At 43.9% G+C, this 14,105-nt stretch overlaps 1 protein-coding gene across 1 annotated transcript in view; it reads left to right on the top strand.

The window, feature by feature from the left end:
- Window positions 1–14,105, top strand: part of DNAH14 (dynein axonemal heavy chain 14) — a 472,613-nt gene that overhangs the window by 383,800 nt on the left and 74,708 nt on the right. The window contains exon 66 of the mRNA XM_061626120.1: window positions 471–566. Within this exon, the coding sequence (XP_061482104.1) occupies window positions 471–566 (96 nt within the window). The remainder of the gene's footprint in view (window positions 1–470; window positions 567–14,105) is intronic.

Genomic DNA, 14,105 nt, shown 5'->3' with positions numbered 1-14,105 from the left:
GATATCATTACACTGCATGTTCTCCTGTCCCCATCAACCACTGATACATAACAGAATCAACAAAATGCACAACATGATAACATCACAACTTGGGTAAATATACCTAACAGTTGCAGGGAAGACTTGGGGCAGGGCGGGGGGCTATTAATAAGAATGTTATTTCTGTGACCCTCCCATGTTAAGTATAAAGTGTAGTTCTTTCATGCTTATAAGTAAAGTTGTAAGTGGGGACAGGAGAACATGCAGTGTAATGATGTCACAATATTGGTTAATTTCCCCAAATATTATAGGAAAAAAGAACTTAACACAGAAATGCCACTTTTACTGAAATCCTCATATCAAGTGGAATGTGTAGTATAAATGTGCCTATTATGTAGGTACATGTGCATTTTTTTTCTCTTCTTCCAAGGAGCTCAATATAATCATTCTCTTTCACTCATGTTGAATTATAAGTATATATTCTTATCTAGTTTGTCGAGCCAAAACAAGTGAAGGTAGCCGAAGCAGAGGAGCTGCTAAAACGTGCACATGAAAAACTGGCTGAAAAACAAAGAAGTTTAGCCCTGGTAAAAGAATTCTACTTGTTTATATGTTGTATAATTGATATCATTTGTTAAATAATATAAAATCTGCATCCATCTAAATTTGGGGTATATTTTGTATCATAAAATCTCACTGTGAAGACAAATTCTGCTATATCAACTATAATGAATTATCCTCTCCTCTCGATATTTTCCCCCATTACTCTCCCCTTCCACATGCCTGAAGGCAATTTTATCTCCCTGTTTCCCTTAAAAAGTAGTTCAGCAAGAATGGAGTGAGTGAGGAGGAAACAGTTCCTTCACAGGTACATCTTGCCTAGGAGGTGTAAACTAGAACAAAGTTCAGTAGGTTCAGTCTTCCTTGCAGAGTGTGAAACTCAAGAGAGAGTGTGTGATTATATGAAGAGAGCGGCTTTCCTGGGATCCCTTTCCCTCCCTAAAATATAAACATTGGAGTAAACAAATAATTCACTTTTAATGTACATTTTAAAACTTTTTTCCCCTCAGCAATGATACTGAAATTTTAAGAAACTGAGAATGAGATGTAATACAGTGCTGGGTCAAACAGCAGCAACCAGGAAGTATAAAAATCTTCATGAATTTTCAACTCAGTTTGATAATAAGCAGAGAAAATTGCAGATAAATATAATGGGAAGCAATGTTCTGTTTGTTCTTCTCTGTGGTCTCTATGAAATCCCACATATGGTCTCTGCACCTGAGCTGAGCAATATCCAGAACTGTCTAGAGCTAGGCAAAATAATTTTATTATTTATTTATTTATTTAATTTGTATCCCGCCCTTCCTCCCAGCAGGAGCCCAGGGCAGCAAACAAAGCACTAAAACACTTTAAAACATCATAAAAACAGATCTTAAAATACATTAAGACAAAACAGCATTAAAAACATTTTAAAAACAACCTTAAAAAGGGGTTAAAAACATTATTAAAAACATATTAAACAATTCTGACACAGATGCAGACTGGGGTAGGTCTCAACTTAAAAGGCTTGTTGAAAGAAGAAAGTCTTCAAAATGTGCCGAAAAGATAGCGGAGATGGCGCTTGCCTAATATTCAAGGGGAGGGAATTCCACAGGGTAGGTGCCACCACACTAAAGGTCCGTTTCCTATATTGTGCAGAACGAACCTCCTGATAAGATGGTATCTGCAGGAGGCCCTCACCTGCAGAGCACAGTGATCGACTGGGTATATAAGGGGTAAGACGGTCTTTCAGGTATCCTGGTCCCGAGCTGTATAGGGCAATTTTGGCAGGAAGCCTGTCCCAGCCCTCAGTGTGCATGCTCAAAGGGATTTGCGCTGCTGCCTTCCAACTCAGTTCCTTCTTGACAACTATAGCAATAGCATCAGAAGGAACTTTAGCTTTTGCTTTCCTCCAAGAGAATATGTGCTAGACCCTTTTTCTTTATTTTTTCCTTTTCTCTTCTTTCCGTTCATGCATTTCGTTTTATTTCCATTAATACTGTGCCAGTGGGCTCCTTTGCCACTGTCATGGAGGAAGAAGCCACTGGTGCAACAAGCATGCCAAAATCACTTGTGCTAGCTATGAGAAACATTGTAGGACCAGTCCCTCTTGGCAAGGCTGTAGCCAAAGTCTTCATAGCCTCATGGGCCACATGATTCTGCTCTACCTCTCTTCTGTCTATATCATGACTGACTGCTGGAGAAGTCACCAGCACTATAGCAGCCTTCTCTAACCTGGCTATGAAACCATCCTCCATGAGAGCAGACCCACCCTCAGCATCAGGAGTACAGCTGTTACCATCACTTGAACCTATGGCTTCAGTACAACATCAGCTTTGGATCTCACTTCACAAGCAATTTCCTCATGTGGATCATGGAAATGCAGCATCAATCATCTATAAAGTCTTCTTATGCGGCCAAGTGGTCTCATTTCCTGGAGTTTGTAATGCAATATAGATTTGATACTCAATAGCTAGTATTCCTATTTTTCACTATCAAGTTAGCTCCAATGAATTAGTATAATCCCTTCAAGTTTATTTGACATCTATTTCTGCTTTTCATCATTCTCTTGACTATCATATTGTTTTTGCATTGGGAAACAATTTATGAAAGGTCTGTTGAATCTTTACCCTCCTGTTCAAGCTTTCCCATCACTATAGAGCCTGTCAATGGTCCTCACTCAATTGATTGCAAGACCCTTTGAGCCACTACCTATGATACCTGTCATTGCTCACATTCAAGGCTGCTTTCCTGATGGCCATTACCTCCATGCGGCAGCCTCTATGCTTTTTGCTCAGGTCCATCATACATAGTTCTTAGTCCATTCTTGGTTCTTCGCAGATATAAGGTGGTGCTCAAGCTGACATTTAAATCAGGATATTATGTTGCCAACATTTAGTCCTCATTGGGACTGACTTGTTCTCTGCATGTGTTGGTTGTGCAATACACTCTGGTCTTCTCTGTTGACAGGACATTGATATTTAGACGTAACCATTGTCTCTTCATCTGTTATGAGGCTCCTTGGAAGAATTTGCCAAGTGTCAACCATGCAAGTGCCTCTTGCATTGAAGCTTGTCAAATGTCAGATTGTGCTACATATTATTTTGGTTGCCAGTCCCTACTGAGTCCATATATTTTTCTCAGGTAGCATGCCATCATGTGAGTTATAGCGCCTCCTGGCGTCTGAAGGCAAGAATGCAAAGGAGTCAATACCCCAGCTGCTCCTTCTGGTCCCACTCCAGTTCATTCTTGTCTTCTTCCAAGGCTGTTATCTTTATCCTTGTCTCCTATTCCTTGTAGTGAGTTGACTCCATAGTGTGTTTGGTCTGTGTGTTTAGGATTGTGTGTCGGGGTGTATTGTGTGGAGTGGAGAGACTGTGTTTTTTAGATGTGTGTTTTTATTTTTTCTGTGGGGGTGATTTTTTTCTTCCCCAGCCCCAGCAGTGAACTCTAGCTCTCTCCACTTCTTTCAGTAAACTGTCTACCTTGCAGGGCTCGTGGCGGCAGCCCTGCAGGTCTCCCTGTTTGGTCTTTCCTTTTTGACCTGACCTGACTTCCTCACCTTGAAGGACTCGCAGCTGCGGCCTGGAGGTCTTTCCTTTTTTGACCCTGGCCCGTCTTCCTCATCTCACAGGGCTCACGGCTGTGACCCTGGAGGTCTCCTTTATGTCATTTTCAGGCTCGCGGTTGCAGGCCTGATTTTCCCCATCTCTGTCTGGAGTTTGTGGCTACAGCTGTGACAGGCGGTGCTTGATTAAAGCCCACTGTCTCCCTTGACATTTTTGGGCTCACTGCTGCGAGCCCAGATCTTCCCATTTTTGACTTGAGCTCATAGCTGCGGCTCTGTCCAGAGGCACTTGACTGGAGCTTGTGGCTGCAGCTTCAACCAGCGGCGCTTGATCAGTGGGGCTTGTTTGTGCCTGTTGCTTTTTTGCCGGAGCAGCAGCAGGCACATCTCTTTCAGCTGCTCCCTGCGGCTCCGTTTCTGGCTGGGGAAGATGTGATTTTATCAGGGGCTCCTGGTGGTGGGTATTCTTTGGAGCTCGCAGCTGCAGCTCTGGGTAGTTGGGCCTCTCCCACCCTTTTTGCTTGGCCACCATTTTGCTGTTCTTTGCCTTCTTCCTCTCCCCACTCACCATATTTGTTATTTATTCCCTGCCATTTTTTCTTGTATTTTCTGCTCTTTTTGTTTAGCACTCCTTCCATCTCCATTATCTTGTCTGTCCCCTACCCTTTCCCTACTACAGCTGAAGGCAGGAAGTGTGTGTGTGTGTGTCTAAACAACAAGAGAGAAGCAAGAGTACTAATGTGCACTCGGCTGTATCATACCCCTCTACTATGTGCGTGTGTCTGGGGGACCCCCACCTCCTCTCTGGATGCACACCTTAACATGGTGGGGGGGGTTGAGTGTGTTGAAGAAGCTGAGAGCAATGCTGTCAGGAGTCTAGACCAAGAGGCTAGCCTCCTAGCAGAGACACCCAAGGCGGAATGGTCAAAGCTGAAACACCAGACTAAGATGCATCCAAACTCAGAGGAAGGCAATGGTAGACCACCATTAAAGATTAGATTAAGATTAGATTAAGATAAGATTAAGATTAGATTAAGATTAGATTAAGATTAGATTAAGATTAGATTAAGATTAGATTAAGATTAGATAAGATTAGATAAGATTAGATTAAAAGCAGCCAAAAGCTTAAACAGCCCTGCCCCTCGCTCAGGAAGGAAGCCTGTCTTCCTGCCTTCAAAGGAAGGAAGCCTGAGATAATCCTAAAGAGTTAAGCCCCAGCTGATAGTTGAGCCATCAGCCTCAAGTAACACATCATTGGCTGGCAGCAGTAGCTGGGAGGAACCAGCCACACATATAAAGTCAGAACACCCTAGCGAGGGAGCCTGCTCCACGAGCTAGAGGGAGCCCCAGATAACAAAGCATCAAGGCGAGTTAAGCAGCAGAGCGAGTTCGGCAGCAGGGCGAGGAGGCCAGGGCCCCCCACTCTGCCCGTCTGTTCCCTGACCTCAACTAAACCGCAGTCTCCAACCCATTGACGTAATAAACCTTAAACAAAACTATGCAGGTAAGAAGCCAGCAGGGGTGTGGGGGCTTTCCAGTGTTTTGCACCGCCTGCATCATGTACGACTATCTGCCTGTTGGACAGAAGTCGTGGGTGTGCTCTCGGTGCAATGAGCTCCTGGCTCTCCGGGAATGACTTCATTTCCTTGAGGCCAAGGTGGTGGACCTGGAAAAGCTGAGAGAGGCAGAGAGGTGTGTGGAGGAGGCCTTCAGGGACGTTATAGCTGTGTCCCACTCCAACGATGATAGCTCTCCTGCTATCATGGACAACGATGGTCTCGGGGAAGGAGAGCATCCAGCTGAGGAAGAGGGAAACGATCCCTTAGAAGGGACCCATTCCTTGGGGGATGAGCAGCTATCCTCTCGTGCCGAGGATATATCTCCAGGGGCTGGAGGAATCCTTGTAGTGGGTGATTCGATCATTAGGAACATAGGCAGTGGGGTGTGTGATGGGCGTGTAGACCGCAAGGTGTTTTGCCTGCCTGGTGCGAAGGTTGCGGATATCGCCCGTCGTTTAGATAGTTTGGTAGACAGTGCTGGGAAGGAGTCAGTGGTCGTGGTGCACGTTGGCACCAACGACATGGGGAAATGCAGCCGTGAGGTCCTGGAAGCAAAATTTAGGTTGCTAGGTAGGATGCTGAAAGCCAGGACCTCCAAGGTGGCTTTCTCTGAAATGCTACCGGTTCCACGCGCAGGACCAGCCAGACAGGCCCAGCTTCGCAGTCTCAATGCGTGGATGAGACGATGGTGTCGGGTGGAAGGGTTTGGATTTGTTAGGCACTGGGGAACTTTTTGGGACAAGCCGGGCCTGTACAAAAGGGACGGGCTCCACTTGAACCAGAATGGAACCAGACTGCTGGCACTTAAAATTAAAAAGGTGGCAGAGCAGCTTTTAAACTGACTGAGGGGGGAAACCCGACAGGAGCTGAGAAAGCTCCGGTTCGGAATAAACCTCCCCCCTGGGATAAAAACCAAAGAAATGATGAAATTTTAAAAGGGGTAGGCCTAGAAGTAGGCATTGTGAGAGCAGGGGCACAGGATATAAATTCAGAAGAGCAAAATTACCACAGGCCTAACCACAAGTGCCAAAGACACTTGAAGAGAGACACTGCTTACAAGTGCCTGTACGCTAATGCTAGGAGCCTCCGAACCAAGATGGGAGAACTGGAGTGCTTGGTCTTAGAGGAGAGCATTGATATAGTGAGCATAACGGAGACCTGGTGGAATGGAGAAAACCAGTGGGATACGGTTATCCCTGGATATAAACTATATCGGAAGGACAGGGAAGGACGTATTGGTGGCGGAGTCGCTCTATACGTGAAAGAAGGCATTGAATCCAGCAACCTCGAAACCCCAAAAGAGGCAGACTCCTCCACAGAATCGTTGTGGGTGGTGATACCATGCCCCAGGAGGGACTTAATACTGGGAACGATCTATCGTCCCCCTGATCAAAATGCTCAGGGAGACCTGGAGATGAGATATGAAATTGAGGAAGCATCCAAACTAGGAAATGTGGTAGTAATGGGTGACTTCAACTACCCGGACATAGACTGGCTGCATATGTGTTCCAGTCATGACAAAGAAGCAAAATTTCTAGATATTCTAAATGACTATTCCCTAGACCAGTTGGTAATGGAACCGACCAGAGGGACGGCAACCCTGGACTTAATCCTCAGTGGGGACCGGGACCTGGTGCGAGATGTAAGTGTTGTTGAACCGATTGGGAGCAGTGACCACAGTGCTATTAAATTAAACATACATGTAACTGGCCAATTGCCAAGAAAATCCAACACAGTCACATTTGACTTCAAAAGAGGAAACTTCACAAAAATGAGGGGATTGGTAAAAAGAAAGCTGAAAAACAAAGTCCAGAGGGTCACATCACTAGAAAATGCTTGGAAGTTGTTTAAAAACACTATATTAGAAGCTCAACTGGAGTGCATAACGCAGACCAGAAAAGGTACCGCTAGGGCCAAGAAGATGCCAGCATGGTTAACAAGCAAAGTCAACGAAGCTCTTAGAGGCAAAAAGTCTTCCTTCAAAAAATGGAAGCCTTGTCCAAATGAAGAAAATAAAAAAGAACACAAACTCTGGCAAAAGAAATGCAAGAAGACAATAGGGGATGCTAAAAAAGAATTTGAGGAGCACATTGCTAAGAACATAAAAACCAACAACAAAAAATTCTATAAATACATTCAAAGCGGGAGACCATCTAGGGAGACAATTGGACCCTTGGATGATAAGGGAGTCAAAGGTGTACTAAAGAACGATAAGGAGATTGCAGAGAAGCTAAATGAATTCTTTGCATCTGTCTTCACAGTGGAAGATATAGGGCAGATCCCTGAACCTGAACTAACATTTGCAGGAAGGGATTCTGAGGAACTGAGACAAATAGTGGTAACGAGAGAGGAAGTTCTAAGCTTAATGGACAATATAAAAACTGACAAATCACCGGGCCCGGATGGCATCCACCCGAGAGTTCTCAAAGAACTCAAATGTGAAATTGCTGATCTGCTAACTAAAATATGTAACTTGTCCCTTGGGTCCTCCTCCGTGCCTGAGGACTGGAAAGTGGCAAATGTAACGCCAATCTTCAAAAAGGGATCCAGAGGGGATCCCGGAAATTACAGGCCAGTTAGCTTAACTTCTGTCCCTGGAAAACTGGTAGAAAGTATGATTAAAGCTAGATTAACTAAGCACATAGAAGAACAAGCCTTGCTGAAGCAGAGCCAGCATGGCTTCTGCAAGGGAAAGTCCTGTCTCAGTAACCTATTAGAATTCTTTGAGAGTGTCAACAAGCATATAGATAGAGGTGATCCAGTAGACATAGTGTACTTAGACTTTCAAAAAGCGTTTGACAAGGTACCTCACCAAAGGCTTCTGAGGAAGCTTAGCAGTCATGGAATAAGAGGAGAGGTCCTCTTGTGGATAAGAAATTGGTTAAGAAGCAGAAAGCAGAGAGTAGGAATAAACGGACAGTTCTCCCAATGGAGGGCTGTAGAAAGTGGAGTCCCTCAAGGATCGGTATTGGGACCTGTACTTTTCAACTTATTCATTAATGACCTAGAATTAGGAGTGAGCAGTGAAGTGGCCAAGTTTGCTGATGACACTAAATTGTTCAGGGTTGTTAAAACAAAAAGGGATTGCGAAGAGCTCCAAAAAGACCTCTCCAAACTGAGTGAATGGGCAGAAAAATGGCAAATGCAATTCAATATAAACAAGTGTAAAATTATACATATTGGAGCAAAAAATCTTAATTTCACATATACGCTCATGGGGTCTGAACTGGCGGTGACCGACCAGGAGAGAGACCTCGGGGTTGTAGTGGACAGCACGATGAAAATGTCGACCCAGTGTGCGGCAGCTGTGAAAAAGGCAAATTCCATGCTAGCGATAATTAGGAAAGGTATTGAAAATAAAACAGCCGATATCATAATGCCATTGTATAAATCTATGGTGCGGCCGCATTTGGAATACTGTGTACAGTTCTGGTCGCCTCATCTCAGAAAGGATATTATAGAGTTGGAAAAGGTTCAGAAGAGGGCAGCCAGAATGATCAAGGGGATGGAGCGACTCCCTTACGAGGAAAGGTTGCAGCATTTGGGGCTTTTTAGTTTAGAGAAAAGGCGGGTCAGAGGAGACATGATAGAAGTGTATAAAATTATGCATGGCATTGAGAAAGTGGATAGAGAAAAGTTCTTCTCCCTCTCTCATAATACTAGAACTCATGGACATTCAAAGAAGCTGAATGTTGGAAGATTCAGGACAGACAAAAGGAAGTACTTCTTTACTCAGTGCATAGTTAAACTATGGAATTTGCTCCCACAAGATGCAGTAATGGCCACCAGCTTGGATGGCTTTAAAAGAAGATTAGACAAATTCATGGAGGACAGGGCTATCAATGGCTACTAGCCATGATGGCTGTGCTCTGCCACCCTAGTCAGAGGCAGCATGCTTCTGAAAACCAGTTGCCGGAAGCCTCCGGAGGGGAGAGTGTTCTTGCACTCGGGTCCTGCTTGCGGGCTTCCCCCAGGCACCTGGTTGGCCACTGTGAGAACAGGATGCTGGACTAGATGGGCCACTGGCCTGATCCAGCAGGCTCTTCTTATGTTCTTATGTTCTTATGTTCTCTGAATATCTCTTACCACAAAAACCCTAGGAACAGAGTATCCAAAATGCAACACAAGAAAGTGCTGGAAGATGAGACCCCCCAGGTCAGAAGGCACTCACCGAGCTACTGGGGAAGAACAAAGGACAAGTACGAGTAGCGTTGTGACTAATGACGCAGCTGGGTCAAAGCCGAAAGGAACCCCAGGCTGATGTGCACAGATGCAAAAGGAGAGTCCGGAGTTGTATGACTCACACAATAGGAACATGGAATGTGAGAAGCATGTACCAGGGAAAGTTAGAAATTGTCAAGCAAGAAATGGAACACATCAACATTACAATACTTGGTGTGAGCGAACTAAAATAGATGGGAATGGGACATTTCCAATCAGGCAACTACAAAATATTTTATGCCGGAAATGAGAAATTAAGAAGAAATGGGATTGCTTTAATAGTGAGAAGTGATGTAGCAAGAGCAATTAGAAGCTACAACACAAGGTCTGAGCAAGTTACGTCAATGAGATTAAATGGGAAACCTATCAACATAACCATCATCCAAGTCTATGCTCCGATGGCAAACGCAGAAGAAGAGGAATTGGAGAGATTTTATGCAGTACAGGAAGAAACTGATCACATACCAAAACAAGATGTGCTGATAATCATGGGGGATTGGAATGCAAAAGTAGAGAACAGAGAAGAATTAGGAATCGTGGGGAAATGGGGCTTAGGAGACAGAAACGAAGCAGGAGAAAGAAAGACTTATTGAATTCTGTGAAGCCAATAATTTGTTTCTTGCGAACACATTTTTTGAACAACCGAAAAGATGACTATGCACGTGGAAATCACCAAATGGTCAATATAGGAATCAAATTGATTATATAATTGGTAGCAGAAGGTGGAGAAGTTCCATACTTTCTGCAAAAACAAGACCAGGAGCAGACTGCGGTACAGATCATGAACTGGTCATATAGAAAATCAGAGTAAAGCTAAAGAAGACCAACCAAGCAATCATAACGCCAAAATACAATTTAAATAACATCCCAGAAGCATATAAAGATCAAATAAGGAACAGGTTTGAGGCTTTAAACTTAGTTGACAGAGAACCAGAAGAACTATGGAATGAAGTCAGAGACTTTATCAGAGAAGAATGCAAAAAGACAATACCTCTAGTTAAAAAGAGAGAAAGACCCCAATGGATGACTGAAGAAATTCTTCAAATGGTTAAAGAGAGAAGGAAAGCAAAAGCAAAAGGAGATAGAAACACAGTTAGAACACTAAATGCAACAATACAGCGACTAGTACGTAGGGACAAAGAGAACTATTACAATAGTTACTGTATAGAAATAGAAGAGGACAACAAAAAGGGTAGAACAAGAGCCTGTCATGCTGTGCGGAATTCAGCCAGTCCCACTGCTCAGCATAAAGCACCAGCCTGCTTGGATGTCAGAAACAAGACAGGTTCAGACGCAAAAAGTATTAAGAGTCTTTATTGCACCTAGTCTGTGCATTACACGGTTTTCCAGCTCCTTCCAGACTTCTCTCAATCCAACTCCCACCGAGGTCTACTGCACCCCCCACAGTTTGCTTTCGGTTTCTCCAGCATTATATCACAAACAGTGCCCTTGGCAAGCAACATCTGCTATCTGACCTTGGCACATCTTGGCTGCTGGATTAACCCCAAAATATCTGTTTCTCAACTGTCTTTGTGGAAACATACTCACTAAACTCCTGAGTGGCCAACAGCCCCCACCTCCAGAAAGACAGTTACATTTCATTCATGTACCAAAAGATTAGAGAAATGAAAGGGAAATTTAAACCAAAAGTAGGGATGTTAAATAATCAATAGGGGAACACACTGAATGACCAAGATGAAATAAAAGGAAGATGGAAGCAATACACTGAAGAACTCTATAAAAGAGATGCCAGGACGACAAATTCATTCACAGAGGAACCATATGACAAAAAACCAGAAATTTTAGAATGTGAGCTGAAAGCTGCTCTTAAAATACTTGGAAGAACCAAATCACCAGGAATAGATGGCATACCAATAGAGTTGCTACATGCTACTGAGACTGAATCAGTCCAAATTTTGAGTAAAATCTGTCAAGAAATATGGAAAACTAAACAATGGCCCACAGACTGGAAGCGTTCAGTATACATCCCAATTCCAAAGAAAGGGGATCCCAGGGAATGCAGTAATTATCCAACTATTGCCTTAATATCCCATGCAAGTAAAGTAATGCTCAAGATTCTACAACAAAGGCTGTTACCATATATGGAGCGAGAGATGCCAGACGTCCAAGCTGGATTTAGAAAGGGAAGAGGCGCCAGAGATCATATTGCAAACATACGTTGGATAATGGAACGGAGCAAGGAATTTCAGAAGAAAATCACCCTGTGCTTTATAGATTACAGCAAAGCCTTTGACTGTGTAGATCACGAAAAACCATGGAATGCTGTAAAAGAAATGGGGGTGCCACAGCATCTGATTGTCCTGATGCACAACCTATACTCTGGACAAGAGGCTACTGTAAGGACAGAATATGGAGAAATGGATTGGTTCCCAATTGGAAAGGGTGTGAAACAGGGGTGTGTTTTATCACCCTATTGGTTTAATCTATACGCAGAAAATATCATACGAAAAGCAGGATTGGACCAAGATGAAGGAGGTGTGAAAATTGGAGGGAGAAATATCAAGAATTTAAGATATGCAGACGATACCATACTACTAGCAGAAACCAGTAATGATTTAAAACGAACACTGATGAAAGTTAAAGAGGAAAGCACAAAAGCAGGACTACACCTGAACGTCAAAAAGACTAAAGTAATGACAACAGACGATTTATGTAACTTTAAAGTTGACAACGAGGACATGGAACTTGTCAAGGATTATCAATACCTTGGCACAGTCATTAACCAAAATGGAGACAACAGTCAAGAAATCAGAAGAAGGCTAGGTCTGGGGAGGGCAGTTATGAGAGAACTAGAAAAGGTCCTCAAATGCAAAGATGTATCACTGAACACTAAAGTCAGGGTCATTCAGACCATGGTATTCCCAATCTCTATGTATGGATGTGAAAGTTGGACAGTGAAAAAAGCGGATAAGAGAAAAATCAACTCATTTGAAATGTGGTGTTGGAGAAGAGCTTTGCGGATGCCATGGACTGCAAAAAAGACAAATAATTGGGTGTTAGAACAAATGAAACCAGAACTATCACTAGAAGCTAAAATGATGAAACTGAGGTTGTCATACTTTGGACACATCATGAGGACATGATTCATTAGAAAAGATAATGCTTGGAAAAACAGAAGGAAGTAGAAAAAGAGGAAGGCCAAACAAGAGATGGATGGATTCCATAAAGGAAGCCACAGACCTGAACTTACAAGATCTGAACAGGGTGGTTCGTGACAGATGCTCTTGGAGGTCACTGATTCATAGGGTCGCCATAAGTCGTAGTCGACTTGGAGGCACATAACAACAACAACAACTGGGCCTCCAATTCACCACACCCCTCTATTGTGTGTGTTTTTCAAATTGCTACAATCACTGCACCTCTCTTCTAGCATGTGTGTTGGATTTCAGATACTGCACCTCTCTATTGTGTATGTGTGTGTATGCCACGGCAAACCAATCACCAATTGTGTATCCTCTTGACCAGCCCTCTGATGTAGGTCAGCTTTGCACAGTTGCCACAATGCCTCAACTCAACCTTCTTTCTGAGATGAAGGCCCAGGCACCAAAGCACATGGCTTCCAAACACCATTCTAAGGCTGTTGCCAAAACTAAGTACTCCTCTACTCAGCTAGCCACTAGGTGGGCATGGTATGTGTCTCTTCCAAACTCACTAGAAGTGCCCTCTACTATGGCTACCATTGCTGTGGAGGAGACTCATTCAGAGGCCTCTGTTACAGGTCAAGAGAGTCTGACAGCCCTCTTTCACTCTCCAGCTGTATCATTAAATGAGGACTTTTGACGGTTTTCCATTTCAGACTTCCATTGATCATCAGCATCCTGTGTCTGCACTGCTGGCTCACCAGTCATTGGGTTTCCCCTCTATGGCCAGTCAGTCCACTTCCGAGGCTAGGGCTCAGTCCCCAGGCACTGCCAGGTTGGGGTCTTCTGCAGTTTCCATTCACCAATCTGATGCTGCTGTCACATCACTACCTTAACAGGTACAACTACTGACTACAGATCCACAACTTGGTCCACTGCTGACCACACAAGTATCTTTGCTTGGGTTGCAGTTGACTCCTGAATTTGTTTCTTAACTGAAAGAGGCATTGCTGGGCTCCCTGTCAGTGCAGCCACAGCTCCAGTCCTTTCCAAACTCTCGAGCCCTTCCTCGTGCACAACTTCATGCCAGGTCCACTACTCCTCACTGCCATTCAGATGAAGGTCAAGCGGTCTCTCCGAACTCCTTTGATACCACCAGAGGCAGAGCCATAGGTGATGTGGCACCATCAGTGGAACTCTCCATTCCACTCGAGACCAAAGGGAATGATTGGAGCTGTGAATCAGAGGTGGAGGATACTTCTCAGTGTCACTTTGACTCAGCCCATTTTTTACCATTTTTCATAGGACATTGGAAACCCTGGGTCTCTAATCTGCTCTGTCTGAACCAACACCTCCTCCAAGGTTCTGGGAACTCCAAAGTCTGCAGTACATTCTCTTCCTGTTCCAGACCCCCTCGATAAGCTGGCAAAGGAGGAATGCGCTCACCCTCTGCATGCTAGACAGGTTTCAGCCTTGGCTAATAAACACTATTCCTTGGTTACAACCTTTATGAATCGTCTGAAGATTCTGGCAGTGGATGAGCCAATTTCAGGTTTGGTCACCAAGTCTCCACTCCCAATTCAAGGACCCGTCTGAACAGAGACTGGACCTTGCACTTCATAAGAACCATGATGTAAT

The sequence above is a fragment of the Rhineura floridana genome, chromosome 4 (assembly GCF_030035675.1).
Source record: "Rhineura floridana isolate rRhiFlo1 chromosome 4, rRhiFlo1.hap2, whole genome shotgun sequence".
In the NCBI taxonomy this organism is placed as follows: domain Eukaryota; kingdom Metazoa; phylum Chordata; class Lepidosauria; order Squamata; family Rhineuridae; genus Rhineura; species Rhineura floridana.
This window is presented reverse-complemented; position numbering and strand designations above follow the sequence as displayed.